At 42.0% G+C, this 26,364-nt stretch overlaps 2 protein-coding genes across 11 annotated transcripts in view; one reads left to right on the top strand and one right to left on the bottom strand.

Annotated features, from left to right (window-relative positions):
• Positions 1-12,706, top strand: part of PCM1 (pericentriolar material 1) — a 50,740-nt gene extending 38,034 nt beyond the window's left edge. For 9 of the 10 annotated variants that reach the window (XM_060278839.1, XM_060278845.1, XM_060278846.1 and 6 more), the window contains 11 exons: positions 1,285-1,418; positions 1,847-1,981; positions 3,768-3,965; positions 4,635-4,694; positions 5,673-5,808; positions 7,928-8,082; positions 10,198-10,273; positions 10,754-11,010; positions 11,525-11,617; positions 11,743-11,866; positions 12,391-12,706. In XM_060278839.1, coding sequence (XP_060134822.1) covers positions 1,285-1,418; positions 1,847-1,981; positions 3,768-3,965; positions 4,635-4,694; positions 5,673-5,808; positions 7,928-8,082; positions 10,198-10,273; positions 10,754-11,010; positions 11,525-11,617; positions 11,743-11,866; positions 12,391-12,416 — 1,394 coding nt within the window. In that variant the 3' untranslated portion in view covers positions 12,417-12,706. The remainder of the gene's footprint in view (positions 1-1,284; positions 1,419-1,846; positions 1,982-3,767; positions 3,966-4,634; positions 4,695-5,672; positions 5,809-7,927; positions 8,083-10,197; positions 10,274-10,753; positions 11,011-11,524; positions 11,618-11,742; positions 11,867-12,390) is intronic. The other variant, XM_060278843.1, reaches the window with a different exon arrangement.
• Positions 12,707-17,951: 5,245 nt separating this feature from the next.
• Positions 17,952-26,161, bottom strand: LOC118083538 (general transcription factor IIE subunit 1-like). Its single transcript, XM_060278259.1, has 4 exons — positions 25,709-26,161; positions 23,284-23,485; positions 21,091-21,314; positions 17,952-18,467 (listed from the first exon to the last, which is right to left on the bottom strand). Exons 1-4 carry the CDS (start codon positions 26,154-26,156, stop codon positions 18,082-18,084), a joined length of 1,260 nt encoding a protein of 419 aa, XP_060134242.1. The 5' UTR covers positions 26,157-26,161; the 3' UTR covers positions 17,952-18,081.
• Between the last annotated feature and the right edge of the window lie 203 nt (positions 26,162-26,364).

Below are 26,364 nucleotides of genomic sequence, written 5' to 3' on the forward strand. Positions count from 1 at the left end.
AGCCTCTGCTTAAAGACCACCAAAGAAGGAGACTCCACCACACTCCTTGGTAGCAAATTCCACTGCCGAACAACTCTTACTGTCAGGAAGTTCTTCCTAATGTTTAGGTGGAATCTTCTTTCTTGACGTTTGAATCCATTGCTCCGTGTCCGCTTCTCTGGAGCAGCAGAAAACAATCTTTCTCCCTCCTCCATATGACATCCTTTCATATATTTGAACATGGCTATCATATCACCCCTTAACCTTCTCTTCTCCAGGCTAAACATACCCAGCTCCCTAAGCCGTTCCTCATAACTTTGATGCTTGCAAATGTATTCTTCCATAAGCCTTCGTGGATTAAGAATGAATGCATCTGATGAAGTGAACTTTATCCCCCCAACGATTATGCCATAAAGATGTATTAGTCTTTAAGGAGTTGGTGCTTTTTTGTTGTTTGGCTCAAATTGTAGTGTGGTCTTTTTCACAGGGTTGTGTCTCAAAATGCTATTACAAAATGTAGGATGGTTTCAGGGATGGTTCAGGTGAGAACTCCGTGTGCGGAGCCTATATGTATACAGTATGGGAGCATGGATTGCACCCTGCCGGCCTGTACAACCCAACCAGGCATGCCTCTCCCAGCAGACAACGTGAGGAACTTCACTTAAAGCCCAATATTTGCAAGCCGGAATATCCTGGTTGTGCTGTGGATTCATTTTTTCTTAAACATTGAGATTTTTTCATGATTCCAAACCTCCCCTCCCCCCTAATTTAAAATCAGAGACAGGCTGAAGGGAGGCTTAATTTTTATTCTTTATCAGTATTACCGGTATGTTTTTATCCAGTCCACCTTTTCCCCAAGTAGATCATGGTGGCTTTCATAAAGTCTCCTATCCCTCATAGTATCCTTACATCAACCCTGTGATGTAGCTTAGTCTGAGAGACAGTATGTGACCCAAAGTAACACTGATTTAAACCTTTGTCTCCCAATACCTGGTCCACTTAATATCCTTCCACTGTAGTTCGCATGCTGGAATAAAAGATGTAGAAGTGAGTAAGCTGTGGGAAGGGAATAATCTTTTCCCATAGGACTGGAAATTCATGGCATTTTTAAGACTCTGCGATTCAGGCTGTAATCCTGCCCATACTTAGCAGGGAGCAGTCCCTGTAGAATGTTAATGTTCAGTTTATTTGGCATAAATTTGTAGTCTTTATATAATCAAAGTGCCAAGAGTTTGTGACCTGTATTGAAATGGCAGCTTTATGAAAAGAAGATTGACTTGAATATATATTTCTCTCTCTTTAAAGGTTCAGATACAGCTGAAAGCCATTGTGCAGCACAGTCTGCTGAAGTACCTGCTGTTCCTTGTCCTCGAATAGATACCCAGCAGCTTGACCGGCAAATCAAAGCTATTATGAAAGAGGTTATCCCATTTCTGAGGGTAATCAAAATTATATCAGTAAACGTAGCTCTCTCTGAAGCCATCTTTACAGAAAGCTATAGGTTTTTCCTTCTGACTTGTTCGGCAGAGTTGGAGGCCTTTGCCTTGTTCTCTTCTCCAACAATAAATGTTTTCTTCTAAGGAGTGCAAAGTTTTGATTAGCTGTAGTCGTCCTACCTTTGTGCAAATTTTGGTGATAGAGTAGTTAAAATTTTATTTACATGCTCTGAACTCCTGTCGTGCATGTACTGGTAAGCTGCCTTACGTCCCTTAGCTGTAAGCAAATTGCTGTTCTGGGAAATCAGTTGGCATACTCACCATTCATGTCACTCACCTTTTCTGTGAAGAAAAATAAGACCTCTCAAAGAAGGATCTTTATCTTTGTATATGTTTTCATTAAGAATGATCTGATTTTCAACTCTTGCCAGGAACACATGGATGAAGTATGTTCTTCTCAGCTCTTGACCTCAGTAAGGCGTATGGTCTTAACCCTTACTCAACAAAACGATGAAAGCAAAGAATTTGTGAAGATATTTCATAAGCAACTTCGTAGCATTTTGCAGGTTTGTATATGTGTTTTCCTTTAACTAACCACTTTTAAGCTTCATTTCCACAATCACTATAATTATGGGGAAGTCATGATGTGTTTAGTTTGGCTTGCCACTTTGGTGTGAATATTCTTCTATAATACGGTTTTGCCACTGAGTCAGTTGGCTGCACAGAGCTTGAGCTACAGACTTTTGAAAAGTAATATAAGAGTTGCTGCACCTTAAATACTTGAGCATCTCAGTTCTATAGTCTGGAAAATACAACCTGTAGCAGATATCTAACTGAAGAAATGGCAAGAGTTAAAATGTAGCAGTTTATTCCTGGAACATTTCAAGTACTGTATGTCTTTGCTTTTAATATATAGCGGTTGCATTTTTAAAACTGTTTTTTGGGGGGTATTTTTATGCTGCTTCAAATAGGGAACTGACAAAGGAAGCATCATGCTATCTTGCTGCCCCTTTGTTTCAATAAAGCTTATGCAGGAGAATTTGTTCAATAGTACCCTCATCGCTGGATTTCCAAAAGCTGGCACACTAACCCATTTACAGTATTACAGAGCCTATGTTAAGGGTAAGGTGGCTGAATCACATACCGCTGTTATAACAAGAAGTGTGTGTGTAGCTCAGTTAGATGTGTATAGTTAGAAAATGGTGTATAGTTCCACTGATTGATTTTTAATCTTGGCAGTGTAGGAGAAGACTGAGTTAGTTCAAACTAATCAATATAGCATCGATCACCTTCCTCTTCAACATTGCCAAGTTTCAAAAACAATTACTGGAAACATTATCTAACGATACATTTGTTGTTGTTGTTAAATTTATATACCACCCTATACCCAGAGGTCTCAGGGCGGTTCACAAAACAAGATTAACTTAGCACTTCCCTCCTTTCCGATTTCTTGTTATAATGTTGGAATGCAATTCAGCTGACTTACCCTTAATAGTGTTGCAAGTCAACTGTCCGTTAGAAAGACAAAGGCCATAGTTTTGTCTGAGAAGCAGAAGCTAAAAGGAAATAGACTAGGGAGCTGAGAAAAGAGCCATGCTTTATTTCTGCTGGGATCCATGGGAGAAGCAAGACCTCCTGGGTGTGTTACTGCTGTGAGACCCTCCACTGTAGGCTCTGGTTGTATATATGTGTAACTAAACCATATATCATAAGGACACCACAGTCTCTGCTGTTCCTCATTCCAAGGAAACTGAACCCTGAAAAAGTGTCTGGAAACCCTGAATCTCATACACATACAGTCATACCTCGGTTTAAGTACGCTTCGGTTTGAGTACTTTCAGTTTAAGTACTCCACGGACCCGTCTGGAACGGATTAATCCACTTTTCATTACTTTCAATGGGAAAGTTCGTTTCAGGTTAAGTACGCTTCAGGTTAAGTATGGACTTTCAGAACCAATTACACTCATACTTTGGGTTAAGGATGCTTCAGGTTGAGTACTCCATGGACCTGTCTAGAACTGATTAATCCACTTTTCATTACTTTCAATGGGAAAGTTTGCTTCAGGTTAAGTACGCTTCAGGTTAAGTACTCCACGGACTGTCTGGAACGGATTAATCCACTTTCTATTACTGTCAATGGGAAAGTTTGCTTCAGGTTAAGTACGCTTCAGTTTAAGTACAGACTTCCGGAACCAATTGTTTACTTAAACCGAGGTACCACTGTGTATTGGTGTACAATATATAGTGGTTGTGAGGTTAAAGTTGAATAACCCTGTAGCCTCCCTGATATTATTTTTTAAGGGGGATGATGAGTGACCTGTAAACGTACTAAAATTTTCTCTTTTTTGGCAGGATTCACTGGCAAAATTTGCTGGTAAAAAATTGAAGGACTGTGGGGAGGATCTTCTTGTGGAGATTTCTGAAGTCTTGTTCAATGAATTAGCCTTCTTTAAGCTCATGCAAGACTTGGACAACAACAGTCCGACAGTAAAACAAAGAGGCAAAAGGAAAATGGAAGCAGATGGAATGGTGCAGTCCTATGCTAAAGAGGTTTTTATCATATTTTAAATTTGAGTGATTTCCCCCTAGTAAATGGTGCAATATAATTTCTTTTTTAATTTCTAAATTGGGTCAGCTGTGCTGCTTCCTACCGCAGTAGAATTTGTTTGAATTGTATCTATAGCTACTTAGAGATGACATTTAAATTGTTTATTGTACACTATGCCATGCATTTTTGTATCAGTACAAATATGACTGAGTTTTTCTTAGGAGTTTATGTATAGTTGAGTAGTAACTCAGCCTTTAAATTAGACTGTCATGCTCCTTATCTTTTAACTGTTGAAAGTACTCTGGAAACTTGCTGTTCATGAATATTGGGGAAGGGCATTTCTTGTTTGATCCCTTTATCTTCAAACTTGATTGTGATTTATAAGACTACTTGTGTTGGGCGTAACACAAAGGAACATTGTCACTCCTTGGAGCTGGGAAGTGTCTGGTGACAAGCAGGGTAACTGGGCTTATTGTTTGAAGGCCTAGTACCAAATGCCCTGCAAATTATTCACATCAAAATGTGAATTGAACCTCACATTAGAAGTTAAAAGAATTGTCAGCGTAACTTTAACTTGCATAACTACACAATAAATTCTTGACTAGCTGATTGCTTGTTTTGTTTGATTTTGAACAGAAAAACTAATAAACTTTCCATTCTTTGCTATCTAGGCAAAAAGAGCACTGGAAGGAGGAGCTTGTTCATCCAATGAAGATATAGATGAAGACAGAGTAAGACATTCTTTAAAACAATTGGGAAGAGAAAGGCCTGCCTTCAAATCTCCTTCTAAATATAATATTAATCATTTGTTGAAAAATGATCGTTTTTCAAGCCACCTTCATTGCACTCAAATAGTGAGAAGCAAGATTGTTGGAGGAATTATTCAGCAAAAATTATGCTCCTAACTTTCTGTGAGCAGAATTCCATTCCAGCTGGTGGAAAGGGGATGTGTGACTTCGCTAATTCCTCTTTCCCTGTGGTGGTTCCCTCCAAAAATCTGCTCAAGAAGGTTGGGAAACTATGGAAGCATGTCACTGGGGACTGCAAAGGGAAATCAACAAATATCTCCCTCTACCTTCTAACAGTAGGGAGTGTCCTTTGGATTGGATTGATCCAGCAGAGGGTCTACTCTGGTGGATGGGGTGTAGCTATAATTTTTTCTACTCCCCCCTCCCCTGCTGCCCCCAACACCACCTCTTGTGCTGTAGCAGAAGGTTTGTAGCAGATTTGTGGAGTCGGGGGGGGGGGGGGGTGTAGGGGCAGTGGTGCATTGGCAGTAAGTCCAACTTGCTGTCTATCACTGATATTGTGATTGTGTGGCCCACTCAGTGTATAATACACAATGAACAGAAAATGACATTTGGGTCTCTATTTATTTTCCTTTTCAATGGCATGGAGCAGCAAGAAAATTGGATCTAAACATTAACAGCCTACACAGTGCCTCCTTGGAAGCTCACAAACAAGGCATGAGGTTGCTGCACAACCTCTTTCAAAATAAAACAGTTTAGGTGTTTGAGTTCACAAAACATCTATTTGTCCAGGTTTCTTCTCCTTAGTCTTAGTGGTGTTTTTGACTTTTAAAATTCTGCTGTAGCATTAATCCGTTCAGTAAACAATATGAGATGTGCACGCATTTATGTCTACTGTAAATTAAATATGAAAGCTGTAACTTTGACATTCCAGGTAAGAGTAATTTTGTTTATGTCTAGGACAAAGATGAAACTGAAACTATTAAGCAAGTTCATGAACCTGCAATATTCAACAACAGGGAAGTCCCAAGAAGTACAAGATCAGATGCTTCTGACCAGGAAGAAGAAGAGAGTGAAAATTGTCCAGTATCCATAAGTAAGCAGTATTCATTGCTTTGATAAACAGCTTCACACAGCAGTGTTGTAGCTTTATATCAGCCATTATCAACCCATCACCCTCCAGTTGTTTAGGAAAAACTCTCATCTGAGCTGCATAGGACTGATGAGAGTTGTAATCCCAAACATCTGGAAAGTACCAGGTTGGCAAAGTCACCAGATGTATGTCTTCCAATGCAACATGTCTTCAGATAAAAAAAATTCCTTATTGGACTGGCCTATTTAAGACAATAGCCTCAAGAGGCAGGTAAAGCTGTGTTTTTCTGGAAAATTGGGTCCCCTGCTCTCTGGCATTTCTGCAGGCCAGGCCTGTAGCAGCTTCACATGGGCGGCAGCATCCTGCTGACACAAGACTTCTGAGCGCTCTACACTGCCACTGCTTTGCCTTGCTCTAATAAAGCTGAAGGGGAGTTCTTCCTTGAAGCAATGCATTTACAGGAGGTGGCTAGAAGACCACCCGTGCTGTTTTTGCTCCGCTGCAGCAGAGCCCAAAAGATTTAAGTTGCAAAACTCCCAACCCCCAAGACAAAGAAGTGGCATGGTGGTAGTATGGGTAGCCTCTCAGCCACCTCACCCAGAATGCATCTCTCTGAAGAAGAATTTCTTTCCCTTGGCCCTTTTTGGAGTGTGTCAGGAAAGAGAGCAGAACAGGAGTTGTTGCCGTCAGCTGTAGGGAGAGGTGGGAGAGGGAAAAGAAGGAAGAGGGGCTGCTGCAGGCCAGAATAAAAGGATTACAAGGAATGGTGTCCACAGCAGAATTTACTTCTGTATCACCCAGGTGGCACTGTGGTTAAACCACTGAGCCTAGGGCTTGCTGATCAGAAGGTCGGCGGTTCGAATCCCTGTGACGGGGTGAGCTCCCGTTGCTTGGTCCCAGCTCCTGCCAACCTAGCAGTTCGAAAGCACCTCAAAATGCAAGTAGATAAATAGGAACCGCTACAGCGGGAAGGTAAACGGCGTTTCCATGTGCTGCTCTCGTTTGCCAGAAGCGGCTTTTTCATGCTGGCCACATGACCTGGAAGCTATACGCCGGCTCCCTCGGCCAATAATGCGAGATGAGTGTGCAACCCCAGAGTCGGTCAAGACTGGACCTAATGGTCAGGGGTCCCTTTACCTTTACCTTTACCTCCCTATGGAAAGTAAAGCAAGGTGTTCATCAGTTTTAAAAGCAGCTTGGACTAAATAGAAAGAGCCTCAGGTGGGTTCCCTTTTCTTTTGTGGTCCTCAATGGCATTTGGATGATTGGCTTGGTTCCTGTGGATGCTTACGTTAGGAGTAAGCCCCACTGAATATAGTAGGACTTATTTCAGAGGAAACACACATTGGACTGTGCTGTTAAATGTCCCATCTACAGTGCACAACTTGCCTCACTTTCTCAGTTTTTTACATTTAAAAGTATTTTCTATTTTAATTATCACAGCAGCCTAAATCCAACACAGAGCTAAGCTTGCTTAAGCCCATTGAAATCAGTAGACTTCAGCATGACTGGTTTTGTGTTGCGTTTAGGTCAGTGTGGTCTAGCAGTAAAAGGTGCAGAAAAGATTAAAGGTAAAGGGACCCCTGACCATCAGGTCCAGTCATGACCGACTCTGGGGTTGCGCGCTCATCTCGCATTATTGGCCGAGGGAGCCGGCGTATAGCTTCCAGGTCATGTGGCCAGCATGACAAAGCCGCTTCTGGCAAACCAGAGCAGCGCACGGAAATGCCGTTTGCCTTCCCGCTGTAGCGGTTCCTATTTATCTACTTGCATTTTGACGTGCTTTCGAACTGCTAGGTTGGCAGGAGCTGGGACCAAGCAACGGGAGCTCACCCCGTCACAGGGATTCGAACCGCTGACCTTCTGATCAGCAAGCCCTAGGCTCAGTGGTTTACCCACAGCGCCACCTGGGTCCGCAGAAAAGATTACCATAATCCAAAGACCCACAGAACTGGTTCTGTGCACCAAAGCTATTTTGAAACTGACCGGACTCTCAAAAGCAATTTGTAATCCGGCATGGAGCACTTTTTATTCAAAAGAGAAATCCTCCAAAATCTCACTAGGCATGCCCACATACTGCATTTTGCTATATGTTTCAAAACTTAATTTCACTTAACTTTAGGCTTGTCTAAAGCAGAAACCCAGGCTTTAACCAATTATGGAAGTGGGGAAGATGAAAACGAAGATGAAGAAATAGATGAATTTGAAGGACCTGTGGATGTCCAGACTTCCCTCCAAGCAAACAATGAAACTGCAGCTGAAAATGAACAAGAGCAGGTATTGTGATTGACAATGCACAGTGAATTTCAATGATGTATACTAATTTCTTCAAAATACCAACTTGTGGGGTGTTTTGTTTTATAAAGAGCTTCTAAGTTGGGATTGATCAGTTTTCCTTACTTCCATTATCATCATTCTGCTATCCTCAGTGATCAGTTCCCAGAAAAACCTAAACAAGTGTTTGCTGAATATCAGGTGGAAAACTTGGCTCATGACATAGTTGTTAAAATCCATTTGAACAGTCTGTTGTGCTTTGGAAAGATTTATTAACCTGCTGAACTGGATAAAAATGCACAAAACTTGTACATTTGTCTAAAGGTGGGAAACTTGGAAATCCAAATTTGCTAAAGATGGGAAAGAAGGTGGTGACTTTATTAATTAATCAAAGCCGTATATAAAAAACAAAATAGAATGCTCATAGAAGAAAAAGAGGGAGTATTTAAATTAAAAGATTACAGTGGTACCTCGGTTTATGAACACAATTGGTTCCGGAAGTCTGTTCATAAACTGAAGCGAACTTTCCCATTGAAAGTAATGGAAAGTGGATTAATCCGTTCCAGACGGGTCCACGGAGTACTTAAACTGAAGCGTTCATAAACTGAAGCATGGGTGTAATTGGTTCCGGAAGTCTGTTCATAAACTGAAGCGAACTTTCCCATCGAAAGTAATGGAAAATGAATTAATCTGTTCCAGATGGGTCCACGGCGTTCATAAACCGAGGTGTTCATAAACCGAGGTTCCACTGTACATAGAAATTAAAAAATATTTAAATAATGGGTTGCAATATTTCCAAATCAACCAAAGGTTTCAAATAGATAAAAAATTAGGCTTTAAAAGGGGAAATCAAAATTGGAAGAAATATTAATTTGAAATAAAGATAAATATATAACAAATCTGTATCAAATAATGTTAAAGTGGGAAACCGAAGAGGAACTAACTAAAAGTTCAATGATTAAATGGAGCCAGGATCTGGGAAAAACTAAGTTAGAGAAATGGGAACAATTGTGGAAAAGAGATTCAAAATTCACTCCAAATTATGATTTAAAAGAAAATTTGCTAAAAATGCAAAACCAGTGGCACCTAACTCCGGCCAAACTGGCCAAAATGTATTCGGGGGCCAGCAACATTTGTTGGAGATTCCATAAAGATATAGGGACCTACATACACATGTGGTGGAACTGCAGCAATATCAAGGAGTTCTGGGAATTGGTATATAAAGAATTTTTAAAAATATTGAAGTATTCGTTTAAAAAACAACTAGAAATTTTTCTACTAGGAATGCTAGGTGATGACATAAAACCAAAGGATAGATGCATAGTAAGCTATGCAACGGTTACAGCTGGATTATTGATAGCAAAAGCATGGAAATCACAGGGAGTTCCGAACAAAGAAGATTGGATTAAAAAACTATTATTATATTGCAATCTCGCAAAAAATATGAGGTTATAAAAGAAGTGAAAGTGGAAGAAAGTGATAATAATTGGAAATTGTTTATGGATTATATAAGTGCCCGTGTGGAAAGACCAACTCTTCTCTCAGATGTTTAATGGTTCTAGTAATTGGATCAGTTAGACAAAGAACACATTGGTTTGTTATAATTTGGTTTATTATATTGTAAACATTAATTATAGATGGATTATAGTGTGTGGTTAACATATAATTAGGCATAGATAAGTTCAGTACAGGCTGAGAAGTAACAAGGGTGGGCCGTGGGAGGGAATAAAAGGGAGGGGTGGGAAGAGGGTATGTATAGTACAAAATTGTTTTCGATATTAAAATTGTGTTATCTTTTTTTCGTTCTGTTTTTATGTATGCTAAAAATAATAAATAAAGACCCTTTTTATGGAAAAAATAAATAAAATAAAAAAAAATAGAACAGGTTGAGGATATTACTGCATAAATATTTCAGTGTTTACTCAGCAGGGTGTCGGAAACAATTTAATTTCAAAAATTCTAGATTTTAAAGTGCAAGAAATGGTATTCCTATTGACTGGATAATTTAACTTGCCAACACAAGTCTCTGCAGAAAACGCTGGAGCTTTATCTGCTTATAAATATTTGAACCCCCATGCTTTTACCGTCTTGATCAGCTTAAACATCATTTCCTCACAGATTTTGCAACCCAAACCGGAGAGTCCAAATGGTTGCCAGATGTTGCCTACTGAGGACAAATCTGGAACTGATAACGGTAAAATGATTTTTAAGAGAAACTGATTTATCAGCAATTGTTGAAGAAAGAAGTGTGGGGGAAGATAACATTTCAAACTACTGTGGCTGTGTTCATAACTATACTATGTTGTAAGATCTATTCCGCTGTTGCCAAGATAGGATGAGCCTGAAGTTCACAGGTGAAATAATTAAAAAAGGAATGCTTTTTCTTAAGCTTGCTAATGATATTTCCCTCAAGTGCTGTTGCAACAGATATAAAACCTGCTGCTGTTCAGAAGTTCTAACTTAATGAATAGTTTGTGCTGATGAAGATAAAATATAACAGACAGCAAAGGTCCCTCCCATATTCTGGGCAGATGTCTGGAGTCTCAGTGCTTGTAAGATGTAGCATTCCTGCCTTGGGAGAAACTTGAGTAATGTTCACATGATCTAAGCTAGGTTCAGCTCCTTTAAAACAACGAGAGGATGCAGTAAAATGTTGTGTGTGTTTGCTTTTTAGGTGACCAGGACTTACCTGCTTCTGTGCCTCAGTATCTGAATGTATTAGAAGATAAGCAACCTTCAGCTGCAAGAGGTGCCGAAGATCTTAATGCCAGTGCTGCATTAACATCAGAAGAGCCAGACTCTTCATTAGCAGTCAATGAAAGCCAGGCATTGGACACACTACATGGGGAAACCAAATCTTCATCTGGAACTCCTGAAAGCTCTGTGGTTGGCAGTCCCAATACAGAGTCTCCTGTATTAGTGAATGAATATGTATGTATTACTCAACATCAGGTGCCGTTTTGTCATTTTTTTTACAATATAAACTTCTTTAACTTGTGCAACAAAATGGATCAGAGCTCAGAGACTGCTCAGTCTTTGGAGCTTCACAAAGGTGTGTTGCTTAGCAGGCAAGACGGGATAGTTTAAAAGCTGTAATAGATTTTACAGATGCATTTGTGCATAGCTCTAAATTGCTTTGGAATGGAGTTTTGCCTAAAAAGCAATGTAAAAGCTGAAACCTTTTCCACCCTACCATTTTATTTTTAGCATCTGTTCCTGCTGCTCAGAACATGGAGGCAAGAAGGAGGGTCCACATAATCCCCCCCATTCCCATAGGGAAATAGAGGTTGGCTCCATAGTGCCCACTTTTGCTCAGACCAGTTCCTGCACTCAAAAGAGCAGGATTTCCCACCTTTAAAAAAAAACCTATGACCTTGATTGGTGTGGTTTTAAAATTTTCATGGAAATCCAAATTACAATCCAATTTAAAATATTCTGCCAACAGGAAACTGGCTCTGGAAACGTCAGTCAGAAATCAGATGAAGATGACTTTGTAAAAGTTGAAAACTTGCCCCTTAAACTTGCAGTCTACTCAGAGGTACATTGCTTGAAATTCATCATATTGAGAGGTGTACAAAACAAAGATTTTATTTAATGTATCACTCACAGGAAGTGGGCAATGAACAGTAATTTTTGAAAATTAATGCATTAATCTGTTTCCAGGAAGAGTTAATGAAAAATATGGTGGCAGAGGCTCAGTCCAACAGTATCACTGAAGAAATACTATCTGGTGCAGAAAGTCATGGTGAAGAATTAGTAGGAGATCCTCAAATGCTGAAGGAACCTGGTGAGAATCTTCAGCTTCCTTCCACATGCTTTTCTCTCCTTGCATGGCTCGACTCCATTTATTCATCTTAAGCTTGCTGGTCGTATTTCACTCAAGTGCTGTTGCATAAAACTTGATGTGAGTTCAAGTGGATTCAAGTAGGCTTGGAAAAGGAGGGATCAAGATTCGGCAGTTCACTTTATGTTCAAACGTGACCTTTTGACTATTAGTTGAAGTATGGGGAGATTTTTATATCCATTATGCTAATTTAGCTTGCTCTGATCCTGTGCAGGTAAGAGTCCTCTCTGGTCCCTGTCTTCACTAATTTCAGCAGACTAAATGTGGTTAAATAGAGGTCTTCTCAAATGAATGGGAAAGGGTGAGCAGAAGCATATTATAGAGTGCATCTGGGGCACTGAATTGATCATGTATCTGTGCTGACTATAGTCTGCAAAGTGCTGAGGGAAGCCCTGACCAAACTATTTTTTAAAAAATGTATTATTTTATTGTTTCTGAACAATGATCAGTGTTTTCTCTTTTTACAGAGACTACAGGAGCCCAAAGTGCATGAAAATGACATCCAGGGCTCTTTCTTGGCCTGTTTCATCTGCAGTTGCATCTTGAAAATTGCTACTAAACTTCATGTGTTCTAATCTGTACAAAAATGTAAATTAGTTTTTCACACATTGCCTTTTAGAATAGGCATGCTAACTCTCCCCCCCCCAATAAAGTCTAAACAGCTAAAACTGAGTTTTCAGTCTGGCTGCACAGTTCTTTTCTGTCTTGTCTTTTTTAAAAGAAATTTATTGTGATTTTAGCAATTTTAAAATGTAGTTTTAAATAAAGTTTGACTTGTACGTAGGTGTGGATATGAAGCTCTGTGAACAGACAGGTGTTAAAAGATTTAAGGAGATAAGCGGTATTGAATCATTTTATTTACTTCATTTACTTCATTTTACTTAGTTTATGAAGTGTAAAACTTGCTTTTTTCCACAGGACCAAAGTAATGGGTTGGATGCAAAAGTGTCTCAATTCAATTCAGTGTGCCAGTTTAAACTTTTCTGTCCATGCCAGATCCATGATGGGGATGAAAATTACACACACCCTCCCCTATCAGATTGATCAAGTGGGGATGTATGTATGATTAACCCCCTATCTCAACAAAACCAGATTTTTCGATCATCTTGTCAAGGGTCCAGGACAAAACCAACCCCAAAGCTGTCAGTCTTTTTTTCTTTTTACAAAAAAGGGCTTTTGACAACTTTGGGGTTGGTTTTACTTTTTTGAAAGATGGCAACCCTAAAATGCAGTAGTTGTAGGGTGCTAGGAATTCAACAGGTGCAGTATCAGAGGGCAGCCACACGTCTGGATTTTCCCAGATGGAATAGCCGTGTCCGTAATTCGAAAGTCCTTTTTGGGAGGGGGGTAAAAAGAAAAAGAAGCTTGACAGCTTTGGGGTTGGTTTTACTAAAACACTGTTTGGTCTGATCAGGCAGGAATCCGATGTTCAACATCCTGTTCTCACTTGTAATTCCCCATAACCGCTATTCAGAGGCATTCTACCTACAGCATTGGAGATTAGACAAATTCATGGATGAATTTATGCATTAAAGCCATCCAGAATCTGGACCATCTGTGCATCTAATGATCGCAAATTCCCAGTTTATTCATTTTGTCTGTCCGGAACCTGATGGCATTCAGCTTTGTTCAGTGTTCTTTCCAGAGCATGCAACAAAATGGCATTCAAAATTCTTTATCAGATTTGATACTGTAAAACATGGATCTCCATGTTGACTCCAGCTACAATGAGCCTCAGGCAGCATGGCTGATGATCAAAGATTTGTTGTTGTTGGCTTGTAGTTCAGTGCAGGGCTGCATGTTTCTCAGCGTTATTTTACAGAATGTTTAGGTACAATGCAGTCTAGGGTCAGCCCTATTTTTAGCTATGCAGATTATATGAACCACCTATGTGGACCAGCTGCTTGCTGTTGATCCTGCCAGTTTGCTTGAGGACAGCAAGTTGTAGATGGGTTTGTCCCTCTTCTGCCATGTATCCTAAAGGATTTTGGGTGGATAAGATATATTACTCAAGCAGGATTATGAGTCACTTGGGAATTAAAGGATAGATGGGAGAAACCCTTGCCCAAAAGTCTTAAGAGCAATACTACTCTGCCCTGCGGGCCTATGCAGTGCAAGACATTCATGATGTCAAAACTGGCAAGATGATGGAATTAATTACAGTGGGAAGAAGCCTTTCAAGCGGTCAGATAAGAAAAACAAAGGATTTTGTGGTGGTGGCAGCAGCTTTTTTCCAGTCCAGGAGCCATGTTGCCTCATAGGCTGCATGTTCATGATGGGCAAGACCAGGAGCCCAAAATGGAGCAATAGATGTGACTGTTTCAGCCAAACAAAAGTTGAGACGTTTCTATACCTCTTCAAGCAAGAGGAATTGTCACAGTTCAAGGACACTTTTCAACCAGGCAAAAGTAGTCATGGAGGGCATGTAGAGCCAAGTTCGTTGCCGCTGTTGTTTGAAACCCAGTATGTAGGTTTTTCACTACAGTGGGACCTCTGACATCGAATGTAATCTGTTCCAGAAGGACCTTCGACTTGTGAAATGTTTGAATTCCAAGGTGCGGCTCCCGATTGGCTGACAGTTAGGTTTTTTGCAGATCAGAAGCCGTGTCGGACATTTGGGTTCCGAGGAACGTTCAAAAACCGGAACACACACTTCCGGGTTTTCAACATTCGGGAGCTGAAACGTTCAGGAACGGAGAACCGAGCTTCCACTGTATTATGTGCACATTAAATATAGGGAAGAATCTCTGTGCTGTTAAATAGCGAACTACAGCCGCCTTAACAAATACAGTGTGGGCAGGTTAGTTAGTAGGAAAAGCAATCGACTCATGGATGCTACACACCTACCACAGTATTGTACTACATCAGAATGCTGCTGTCAAGCCTAATTCCAGCATTGGGAGGGGTCCCTGTGGGCTCATATATCCCTGAAGATGCCACATCAGCAACTCCTGCTGTGGATATTTTTCAAGAGTGTGAGAAAATGTGGAGGATCAAAGTCCCCAAAATAGCTTCCAGCCTTAGGGGATGACTGCTGTCTCTTTAATTTATCCAGTAGGCGTATTCCCGGTACAGAAAACAATCTGCTCTCTCATAATATATCACCAGTAATCCAGCATTAATTATACATTTTCCAGGGATTAGCCTACCACACAAGAATATGAAGCCAGCTGGAGATAGGTGTAGAAAAATGTAAACAAGGCGTGGTTGAAACTATGAAACCAAACAATAAAATTCACAGCATGTACTGCTTTGAAAGAGAATGTTTGGAAGATGATGTATAGATGGCATTTAACCCCGGTGAAATTAGCAAAAATGTATAGAATGAGTAATAGAATGTGCTGGAAATGCAATGAAAAGGAAGGGGACTTTTATCATATGTGGTGGAAATGTGAAAAGGTTAAAGGCTATTGGGAAATGATATATAATGAACTGAAAAAGATTTTTAAGTATACCTTTCCCAAGAGACCGGAAGCCTTTTTGTTAGGAATGATAGGTCAAGAGATAACCAAGGAGGATAATACCTTATTTTTGTATGCGACAACCGCGGCAAGGACATTATTGGCTCAAAAATTGAAGACCCAGGACTTACCGACAATCGGAGACTGGCAGACAAAGATGATTGAATATGCAGAATTAGCGAGACTGACTAGCAGGATTCGAAACCAGAGGGAGACAAGGTTTCTAAGGGATTGGAGTAAATTTGTGGATTATATGGAAAAGAATTGTAGAGGTTTAAAGACACTTGCAGGCTTGAAATAAATCCTACGAATTGACTTTAAAGACTAGATATAAAGGAACTGCGAGATAAGAGCGGATTAGAAAACCTATTGAGGGGAGGGAGGGAAGTCAAACTCGGCGGAGTATTTTGTAATGAGTAATGAGAATTGTTAAAAGAGTGATGTATGTATTTTGAATGTTTGTTTGTTTGTTTGTTTTGTATATTGTTTTAAATGTGTTTAATTGGAAAATTTAATAAATAGTTATAAAAAAAAATGTAAACAGGAACTGATGCTCAGTTGGTCTAGCTGCAAAACCTTTTACGGTATTGGTCTTAAGTATGTAAGCTTGTCAGGTACTAGGCTCTTGGTCACCTTCAAAAACCACCACCTGACAGCTGAGGGACACTGCAAAGGGATGGTGTCCACAAAATAGCATTCCAAAATCCCACAAACCACTTTGACGTAAAAAAACAATGGGAGCATGACATAAGGCTATGAAATTAAACCTACCCAATGGATTAGAATGTGGTCTAAAACTCCCTTTAAATCCATATCAGCAAAAAGAACACTCACTCTGAAACTCACAGATGGTACCTAACACCACATAAACTAGCACTAATACGCCCAGGAACCTCACCAAGAGGCACATACCTCCACATGTGGAAATGCCTTAAAATCTAACCCTTATGGACAGCAGTCCTACAAGAGATAGCGAAATAGCTCAACAGGTATTATAAGTCACCTCAGAACTGGCCCTACTGAACATCTTTCGAAATCATAACTACTCATACAGAGCTCACAACCCACCTACTCTCAGCAGCCAGAAGCCTCATAGCCAGACACTGGAGAGACCTGTCGGGAGTAAACATGGACCAATGGTATCAAATTCTACGGGAAACTGCCTTCCTAGAAAAGCTAACCAATAAACTGACATGGTGACAAATAGGACGCCTTCACCTCAGTATGGCTCCCCTTTATCATATACACAGCCCAACAAGACAAGAATCCACCGACAGCATATGAATCAATATGGCTTACCTTATATCCCCCCCACATGCAAACAAACCCCACTGCCCCCCAATACCTCTTACTGTCAAGGAAATGTAAAAAAAAAATAATAGAGAGCCTACCCAGTTGACGCTTATACAAAGCCCCAGACGTATATAAGCCTCGCCATCCCCCCCCCTTCCCCAACCTTACTGTACTCAACACTAAGGTCTCACAACAAACATAGCTGATTTATAAGAAAGACCGTACAACCTGAAAAAGACAAGGCATGTACTTTTGTAAATCAAGAAAATATTTAATAAAAATAAATGACATAATATTACATATATAATATATGTATGTAAGCTTGTGAAAATGCTATTTGATACTTCAGTGCAAGATGTTAAGCCAGCACTAGATGTTTCACAAAATCCTCAAAGGTATTACTGGAGGGTTGCTTTCAAAACAAAACAAAAAAACAAAACTTGCCAATTAATGTAGGTTGCAGAGTTTCTTCTACAGTATATCCTTTCCTTTCTGCTTATTCAAATACATACAGAGCACTTATAACTACCATTCTGTCAAGGCCCACAGGACAGTTTACAATTTTTTACAATTTCTAAATATCAAATCAAGTAGACGATGTAAAACGTAAACTGGTCATTGGGCTGGGCGGGGGAACAGTGGCACTCAGTTCAGTTGGGTAGGCCCTGATATTCTCTTAGCCTGTGTGCCTTCCTCCCTTCTTGCAGGGCAGTTGATGTCTGACCTGTTCTTTAGTAATTAGAGCAAATGGCAGAATCTCTTGCTCAACTGGCAGCCATTTAGGAGACAGTGAATTTCCTTGGAAGCACAGCTAGTAGCTATCACAGGACTCCATAAAGGCCATTTTCCATCAGCATTATTTGCTCTCTCTCCCAACCCCCTAAGCCATAGCCAAGCACAGCATCTCAGCATCTAATGACTACAACTCAAGGAGAGTCTTGCTCTCTTCATTGCACAGAGAAGGCAGCTTTGATGTGCTTAAAAAAACAAACCAAAAAAACTATATTGCTAACTGGACAATCACCATGTTGGAGGTTTTGTGGCCATAACTATTTTTGCTTAGTAGGTTTCATTGAGAATAAAAAAGATGCCAACCTTAAGCTTGCAAGGCACATTATTTATATCCTCTTACAATTCATACAATTCGGATTTACGACTCTTAAAAACAAAAATGCAAAAGGAAACATTCCTCATTTCAAAATAATACTCGACCTCGGTTGACTTTTAGATTGTCAGTTAATCTTCCAACGGGGGGGGGGGGGGGGAATCGACTGTTATAATTGACATCTCAAATGCCATTCTTAAACAAAAAGCACAGTAGGGTTTATCCTTTTTACCTGTATTACCATCCACTTGCACAAAGAGGTTCATCTGATAGGTCAGCCATCAACCTGACCCATGTGCTTACTCAAAGACAGATTGGAACACCTCCTGCCCAGCTTTAATGTAGGCATCTCGCTCTTCATCTGTCATAAATGAAACCAGCTCTGGGTTTTCACTCACTTCACTGTATAGGTGTGGCTGTCCAGCCACAATTACGGTCGGATTTAGAACTATTGGCTCCTGATCATTTTCTAGATCACTGCCCGTGGCGCTGACCGCGCTTGGTTTGGCTTCTTCCTCAGACTCGCTGGTGTCACTTTCTGACTGCTGCGGTCCATTTTTGTCAAAACAAGGGGTCTGCCCCCACACACAGAAGGGGATTGACTCGTGGATGAGTAGAGTCCTTAGTACTTCTTCATTGTTAATTGAAGGTTTCTTGGGGGAGTCTGTTACATCCTTAGGCATTTCTAGTAGGGGGGAAATAAATACCGTTAAGGGAGCTCTTCGCCACATTTAACCTACCATCCAAATTAAGAGCAAAACTTGTTCCAGAAGGCACTACATCCAATGGGGTCAGGTTATAGGAAGGTGACTTAGTCCCCTTTGGAGAGGCTGCAGAGAGGAGGGGAAAGAGGTTATAATAGCCATTTCTAGATTCCACAGGGTAAGGAATCGGGCAGCACTTTGTTTTTCACTTATCTAATTAGGTCCCCAGTGACAGGTTGAATTGTGCAGACACAGAGTGCCCCTGAAGCAGGTCAGAGCTCTGCTACCCAGAGGTACAGATGGAAGTCCAATCTCGTAGCTGGTGGTGCATGCCCTTGTTGAAACTGTGTGTTGTTCCTTCAAAGGGAAGAAACCCAAGAGATTGGGATCTCTTTCTCTGCAACCCCCCCCCTTGAGTACTAGGCATACCTGCCAAGTTGCTGTCGGAGAAATAAGGGACCAGGCGGAAGTAGCAGACCGGAAGTAGCGCTGCCGCCATTTTGGAACTGGGTGGAGCATGCTCAGAAGTGACTTTTGATGCTGCTTTGCCCAGTTCCAAAATGGCCACCGCGCCAGAAGTCGCACTGCAGCCATTTTGGAAATGGGCAGAGCAGCATCAAAAGTCGCTTCTGAGCATGCTCTGCCCAGTTCCAAAATGGCCGTCACGCCAGAATAAACCGGGGGGGGGGGGGACAAAAAAATCTTTTTTCAGCTAGGAACAGCTGGGGATTTCCTGGGGAATACGGGAGGCTTGGCAGCTATGGTACTGGGAAACATGAAAGCAGCCGGGCTTTCTTCCGCTTTAGCTTGTAAAAGCAGGGTTTGTTGTCAGAACAGTTTGTTAGTTAATAAAAGTAATTAGCATTGAATAGGTTAAGCCTCAGTGAACCATCATTCCTATAAATAAGATCTTAGTAGTGGCAAAACCCGTAGCAACTCAGTTGCTCTGGAATTGGACTAATATATATCTATATTCACCGCCCCTGTAATTTATGAGAAGGCGGTTGAGAAAACAAAACAAATGCCAGCCAAGTAAAGCCAGCATTCCGCCAACTTAAGCTGCATACTTCGCCACAGTTGGCTATGTACCCTAAAGTTTCCTCAGAAGAATGATCATCATATTGGGTGTGCCCCTTTCACCATTGAGCAACCATAGCTTGACACTCACTTATTGGGGTTTTCCAGGAATGGGATGCTTGAAGCATGAAGTGTCTTCATACTTTCCTCTTGCAACAGCAGCAGGTGCAGCCAATTGCAATTGGCACAGGCAGGGTGCTCACCAGCCTTTTCATTGCTGCTGCTTGCCAAGAGAAAGCAGGGTGAGGCACAAGGAGCTCAAATCGGTGTCAGTGCAGCAGAGCCAACCCAATCTTCCTTTGCCACAACACACTCGGCACCTTGCCCCTCTCAAAAACTGGCTGTGACACAGCTTGGGAAGGCAGGTGAGCAAGACCTATGCTGGACCACCTGCTACTGGTTAAGTCAGCCTTACCATTTTTAGTTGTGGACCATTTGCAACTTCCTCCTGGGTCAACCGCTTCGTTTACATCTATTTTGTTTTAGGATTTATAGTGTGATGGCCACTGGCTGTAAGCATTAAAAAAAACAACAACACGCAACTAGCTCACAATTCCGATGGCAAACGACTGCTTTGGTGATGTCCACCTTGCCACAACATTGACTCCCGTTTGCTTTCAAGTAGCTGCACCTAACCAAATGAACACGGCTGAAATGGCAGCAGGGAGGTACTGCTGCTTGAGAGGTTGGGTATGAAAACTGGTATGAACACTGGGGAGCAGAGTCTGGCCGGAGCGAAGTGTCCTTCTCAGTACCAACAACTTCTGGGACTCCTTAGCTTAGCAAATGTGGTACCCTACAGCTTACCAATTCCAAAATGCAAGGGAAAGGGGGATCGACTGACAGAGAGGAACAGCAATAGTTCAGCTACCACTGAAGGGGAAGCGCAAACAGCATGGAAATTACCATATTTTTCACTCCATAAAACACTTTTTTCCTTCTAAAAAGTAAGGGGAAATGTCTGTGTGTCTTATGGAGCGAATGCATGGTCCCTGGAGCCGACTTGCCCAGGGGCAAAAAGCAGAGTGTGCTTCTTTCCCCCCTCCCCATAAAGAGTTAAAGGCTAACAAGAGAGAAAGAGGAAGCCGCTCAGCAGCTGATTGCAATAGATCTGGGAGGGAGATAAGGGATTCTAGCTCCCTTCCGCCCCACTGCCTTGCCCAGGCCTCCATTGTTGAATGTTCTGCAGAGGGAGGCTGTTTGTTTCCCCAGCAACATGTGACTGGCTGATTGGATTATCTGGCTGATTAGATTATCAGAAGCTGCAGAACTGTGAGTTGAACAGGATTTTTTCCCTTTGCAAAGTAAACTCAACAACTTTGAGCTGATCCTTTAAAAATGGGGCTTTTCCTCTTTGAAAAAGAAGCTGCACAACTGTGAGCAGATCTCCCCAAAAATGGGGCTTTCCCCCTTTCCTCCTCTGAAAACTAAGTGTGTCTTATGGTCAGGTGCATATTATGGAGCGAAAAATATGGTAAGCACTTTTTAACAGCAGGTGTGAAGAATAATCTTGGAAGGTGGACTCACTGACACTTGTAGAAGCCGCAGCTGAAGAGGTCCCCTTTGCGGTACTTTGGGTCATCCATACAGGTTGCCCTTTGACTGCCTTGACCATTGCTTTCTTCTTAAGTCCAGACTTTTGGATGTTGATAACAACGTTCTGGACATACATGTTACTGGCAGAACTCCTGGCAGCCCATTTCTCAGGGCAACGAAGCAGCTCAGTTTTTGAACATGGATTCTTATCCAAGCTAAAAATGTACACATTAGTTTTGTCACTGACATCCTCATATCGCTTAATAGACATGAATATTTTAAGTGTATGGCCCTGATTCAGGAAAGTTATACTTTCCCCACACCGCAATTTAATAGGGTTAAGTCCCATTGGCTTCCGTGGGTCTGAATTGGAACAAGATCCTCCTGTTCTTTCCCCCTGAACATTGTTTTGGCTTATTTCTTCAAAGTAGCCAGCAAATGACAAAGGAACACAATTTATTTACTCCTGCTTGTTAAGAACTCTAGTCTGGCTTAGTAGCTGTACTATTTTTCTAGAAAAATAGGTGCCGCAACTCACGGTGAACCATAGCTGTCAAGTTTTCCCTTTTCTCGCGAGGAAGCCTATTCAGCATAAGGGAATTTCCCTTAAAAAGGGGGAGAAATTGACAGCTACCAGTATGTGGTGAACTCACCTTGTTCTCTTATAATGGCAATAGCACCCACCTGAAAGGTGCCGGAACCAAGTTCCAGTGAGTTCCAGCTGCAAAAAAGCCCTGGTTAGTAGCAACCCTGTTTTGCAGGGCTGTTGTAAGGGGCAAGCCACATATAGGTTGAAAGGCCTTTTTCATCTAAGAAGTGCTTTATTTGTGGTTAAAGCTATAAAAGGTCACGTACGAGAATCTCAAAAACGGAGGCCACAACAGTCTTTTGTGAATCTTTTATATTCCTAAGTTAATAGGCTATTGCCCACACAATTGGACAACCTCATCTCAAAACTACACCGTTAGGAATTATTTGTGTGCCTTTCATAGCTACAATTGCAATACACGCTTAACTGGGGAGCAGACAAGCTAGGATTCCTCTGCTCAGAAAGGTGCTACCCTATTCTAGAGATGGGGGCAGAGTTCTACCTTCAACTGGAATCTGGGCTAGCAGCATGACTTCCTTCTTGCAAGGACAGAAGCAATTATGGGCTGGGCGCTATTTTATACCCTGTACCGTGACAACAAGTACTAAGCAGTGGCCTAAGGTACAATAAAGGCAAGGTGTATTGTTATGAGTTTGTGGGTGCCAGACTTCTAAGCTCTATAATCCTAGCAAGTGTTAAAATATCATTCAGGATAGCTTCCTCATGAGGTGAATGCCTCGGGGTAGGGCGGCATGGGACAGGCAATTAAGAGAGAATAAAGGAAAGGGAGCTCTGTGGCAGACAGCAAATGGGTGGGGCCAGGGTGGCAACTTGAATAACATACTGGAGGTGTTCCCCACATAATAGATCACACGAGGCAAGGCACGCACACCATTTGAATGGCGATGCCCATCAACTTGGAGGGGGAGACTTGGCCCCTTCAAATATTTTATGGGGGTGGGGTGGGCCAAAGGGACCCTGACCCCTAGGAGTTGGCTCCTGTGCGTGGGCTCCTTCTCCAGCAATTAGATAGAGAGAAGGACAAAAGCGAGAGTTGAGAGATGGCTGATGTCGGCTTGAATCCAAGGCTGTGGCCATGGGAAAAACAAGACCCTTGGGGTGTTGATGCTGTGAACCCCTCCATTGTAGACTCAGGATGCAAATGTATGTAAATAAACCATATATCATGAAGACACCACAGTCTATTTGTGCCTTATTTCCTAAAGGAACTATGTAGAGAGGTTTCCCATGCCCAGGGTGGATTGTAGAAACCATTATGGTTTTCACAACCACACCAGAGTTGGGGTGAAATACAGAGATTTCATTCCACTTTGCAGAAGTGGGGGTGGACTGTTTCACCCATCCTACTCCACTCAAATATATAATCACCCATATGTGTTGTCACCGAGTCTCGTGTCACGATGCTACGAAATAAGAGCTGCTGCCTATTCCAGTTAGAAAGGCAAGCCCGAGGCACAAAATTAGTTGGGGCGACCATGGCAGTTCCCCACCCCAAAACTCTTCAACTCATCAACCTCTACTTCATGCCAGTATTTCGCTTGGAGCTCGATAAGATTAACAACATGTTACAGTACCTTATTGCTAGTTCCGGTATTTCTGTAGGCTGGGGCTCAAGGAGGTCATATGGCAAAACAATGTCTTCCGTTTCGCGGAGCAACTCAAAGATGGGCTCCGTCTGTTGGTTGAATTTGGCCAGCAGAGTTTGGGCATCCCGCCTGGGCAGCGCAGACACATCTTCCTCAACTTCGGTATTGCAGTAGGTGCAACGAAACGTTCCTGACGTATAAACAGAGGTGAGGCAGTGGGAGGAGCACCTGTGGCCCCTCAAAATGTTGTTCGTTTCTAGCTCTCACCCTCCCCAGTCATGGACCACATTGGCTCAGGTAAATGGAAGTCCAACAACTTTTAGAGGCGCCCATAGATCAGCCCAGCAGATCGCTGCAGAAATCTAAAGTCCAGCACATAAACAGCTCAGGACCACAATACCTCAAGGACGGCCTCTATCCGGACCTTGAGATCATCTTCGGAGGCCTGTCTTTGCGTGCCTCTGTGACAAAAAAGTTGGTTTTGCTGGACCAGTTGGATTAACAAGTGTTTCTTTTTCTTTCTTTCTTTCCCTGCCAGCAAATGTTTAATGAATGGCAGCCTCTGATTGGCAATGGTTCCAGGAGGGAGAGTTTAAAACAGGGGTAGGCAACCTAAGGCCCGTGGGTCGGATGTGGCCCAATCCCCTTCTCAATCCGGCCCTCGGAGGGTCCAGGAATCAGTGTGTTTTTACATGAGTAGAATGTGTCCTTTTATCTAAAATGCATCTCTGGGTTATTTTTGGGGCCTGCCTGGTGTTTTTACATGAGTAGAATGAGTGCTTTCATTTAAAATGCATCTCTGGGTTATTTGTGGGGCATAGGAATGCTTCATAATTTTTTTCAAAAAATAGTCCGGCCCCCCACAAGATCTGAGGGACAGTAGACCGGCCCCCTGCTGAAAAAGTTTGCTGACCCCTGGTTTAAAAGGAGAGGATTTGTAGAGAATTAGTGGAGAGGGTTGGTTGAAGTGGGTTGGAACTGAGGTTGGAGAGGTTGGGAGAAAGGTAAGGAGACAGGTTAGGAGACAGGTTGAGGTATAAAGAGCGAATGGGAGAAAGAGTTGGTTCTGGAAAAACAACTTCCACTCTGAGAGTATTGTGAAGGACAGAGTGTGATGTCCTGTACGAGGAATAGACTGGAATTTTACTGGGAGGCAGAGGTTGAGCCAGGACAAGTGGGAGCTGGAAAGGAACAGCCTACTTGGGACTCAAATCTGGTCAGGAGGGGAGAGATTATTCTAATGAAAAGAAGAAACTCCCAAACCCAGTGAAGAGAAGGGGTGTGGAGAGCCCTTTGGTCTATTACTTAAAGTACCTCAGGAGCAGGAGTGTTAAAGGGGGGTGGATGACTTAAAGTATTACCGTATAAAGGAACCAAACCTATTAACACAAAAACAACTCAGGACAAATTAAAGTGAAAACGCACTGTATTCTTGAAGTAACCTAAATTTAATCCATGTGTGTTATATCTTGCCTTAAATAAATATTTACTGTTTATTTAAAGAAAACCTGACTGAGACTTCAACTTACTAGTTATCCCCTCACAAAGGTCCCCCGCAAGGTACTCTGGGCTAGAATTTTAAGAGGAAAGGAAAAGAAACCTTCGAGTAAAGGGTTGTTCAGTGAGGTAGGGGCAATTTATCTAAGTGAGAGCGGGCCCAACAGCGTGAGAGGAAAAAATGTAAATGTGCCCGTCACAGTCTCCTCAAGAGGTCCGGAGGGTGGCAACACGAGAATGGGCCTTTTTTGCAGTGACTCCCTGTCTGTGGAATGCCCTCCCCAGGGAAGTTCACCTGGTGCCTTCATTATACACCTTTAGGCATCAGGCAAAAACGTTCCCTTTTAACCAGGCCTTTGGCTGATCTGATTTACATCCTGTGCCCTTTTAAAATGTGTCTGTCTGTCGTTGTTGTTGTTGTTGTTGTTGTTGTTGTTGTTGTTGTGGCATGGGTGCTATTGAGTTGTTGTTTTTTATTCTTCTTATATATTTTGTGGTTTTATATCTTGATTTTATTCTGTGAACCGCTCTGAGACCCCTGGGTATAGGGCGGTATATAAATTCAATTTTAAAAATGAAAAAAAATAAATAACCCAAAGACCACCCTCGCTCTTCAGATCTCCTTTTAAAATATCTGCAACATGGGATTGCCAGAAGCTGCCTTATGCCGAGTCAAACCATTGCTCCACCTGAAATGGGGGATGGCTCTGTTGGTTAGAGCGTGGTGCTGACAATGGCAAGGTTGGAGGTTCAATCCCCCGTAAGGGACAGTGGCATATTCCTGCATTGCAGGGGCTTGGACTAGTCTATACCAATGAGCTAAGGCCTTTCCCTGCACAAACAATTACAATTCAGGTGCATTTTTATGTTCTGGCATATTGGATAAGAGGTGAATGACACAGATGCAGCAGTTTACCTGTGAAAGCATCAAACAACTGATTCACTTCCAGGTCGGTGTACGCATTTGAGCAGGCAGGACACTTGAAGGACGATCGAGTGGTGGAACGCTGCTCGTCTGCCTCAATCTTCCTGCGCATGTGATCCAGTTTGTACTTCGCCACATGCACCAACACCTTGTAGTTAATGTAGTAGTAATTGTGCCTCGCGCTCTTCCCATTGCGGCCTGTCTCCACGCGCACACGCAGCTTCACAAGTTTATCGGCCTTGAGGGTGTTCAGGACGGTCCGCAGCTGTTTGCGCTCATACCTGAGGAGCACCAGCAAATCGTCCTCCTTCACGCATGCGTAGCGGATCAAAACATCGAGGGCCAGTGCGTGTTCGGCCCCGTAGAAGCCACGCACCATGTACTTGGCCAAACGTTTCAGGGCTGTGGGGACTTCGGTAATAACATCTTGGCCTCCCATTGGTTCCTACATTATAATCAGGAGCCAAGGCAGAATCAACACAAAGGAAAAAAATATAAAATCTGTCTCAGTCTCTAAAAGTATGTTTACGGAAGAGTTTATACCAACAGCCGCAACATCCATAGTTTAAACCCAGAGCTCACCATGGGGGAAGGGAAAAGGGACATTAGGACAATGTGTCCTTCTAGAGGAGATGAAGGATGTTTGG

This window comes from Zootoca vivipara, chromosome 9 (assembly GCF_963506605.1).
Source record: "Zootoca vivipara chromosome 9, rZooViv1.1, whole genome shotgun sequence".
Classification (NCBI taxonomy): domain Eukaryota; kingdom Metazoa; phylum Chordata; class Lepidosauria; order Squamata; family Lacertidae; genus Zootoca; species Zootoca vivipara.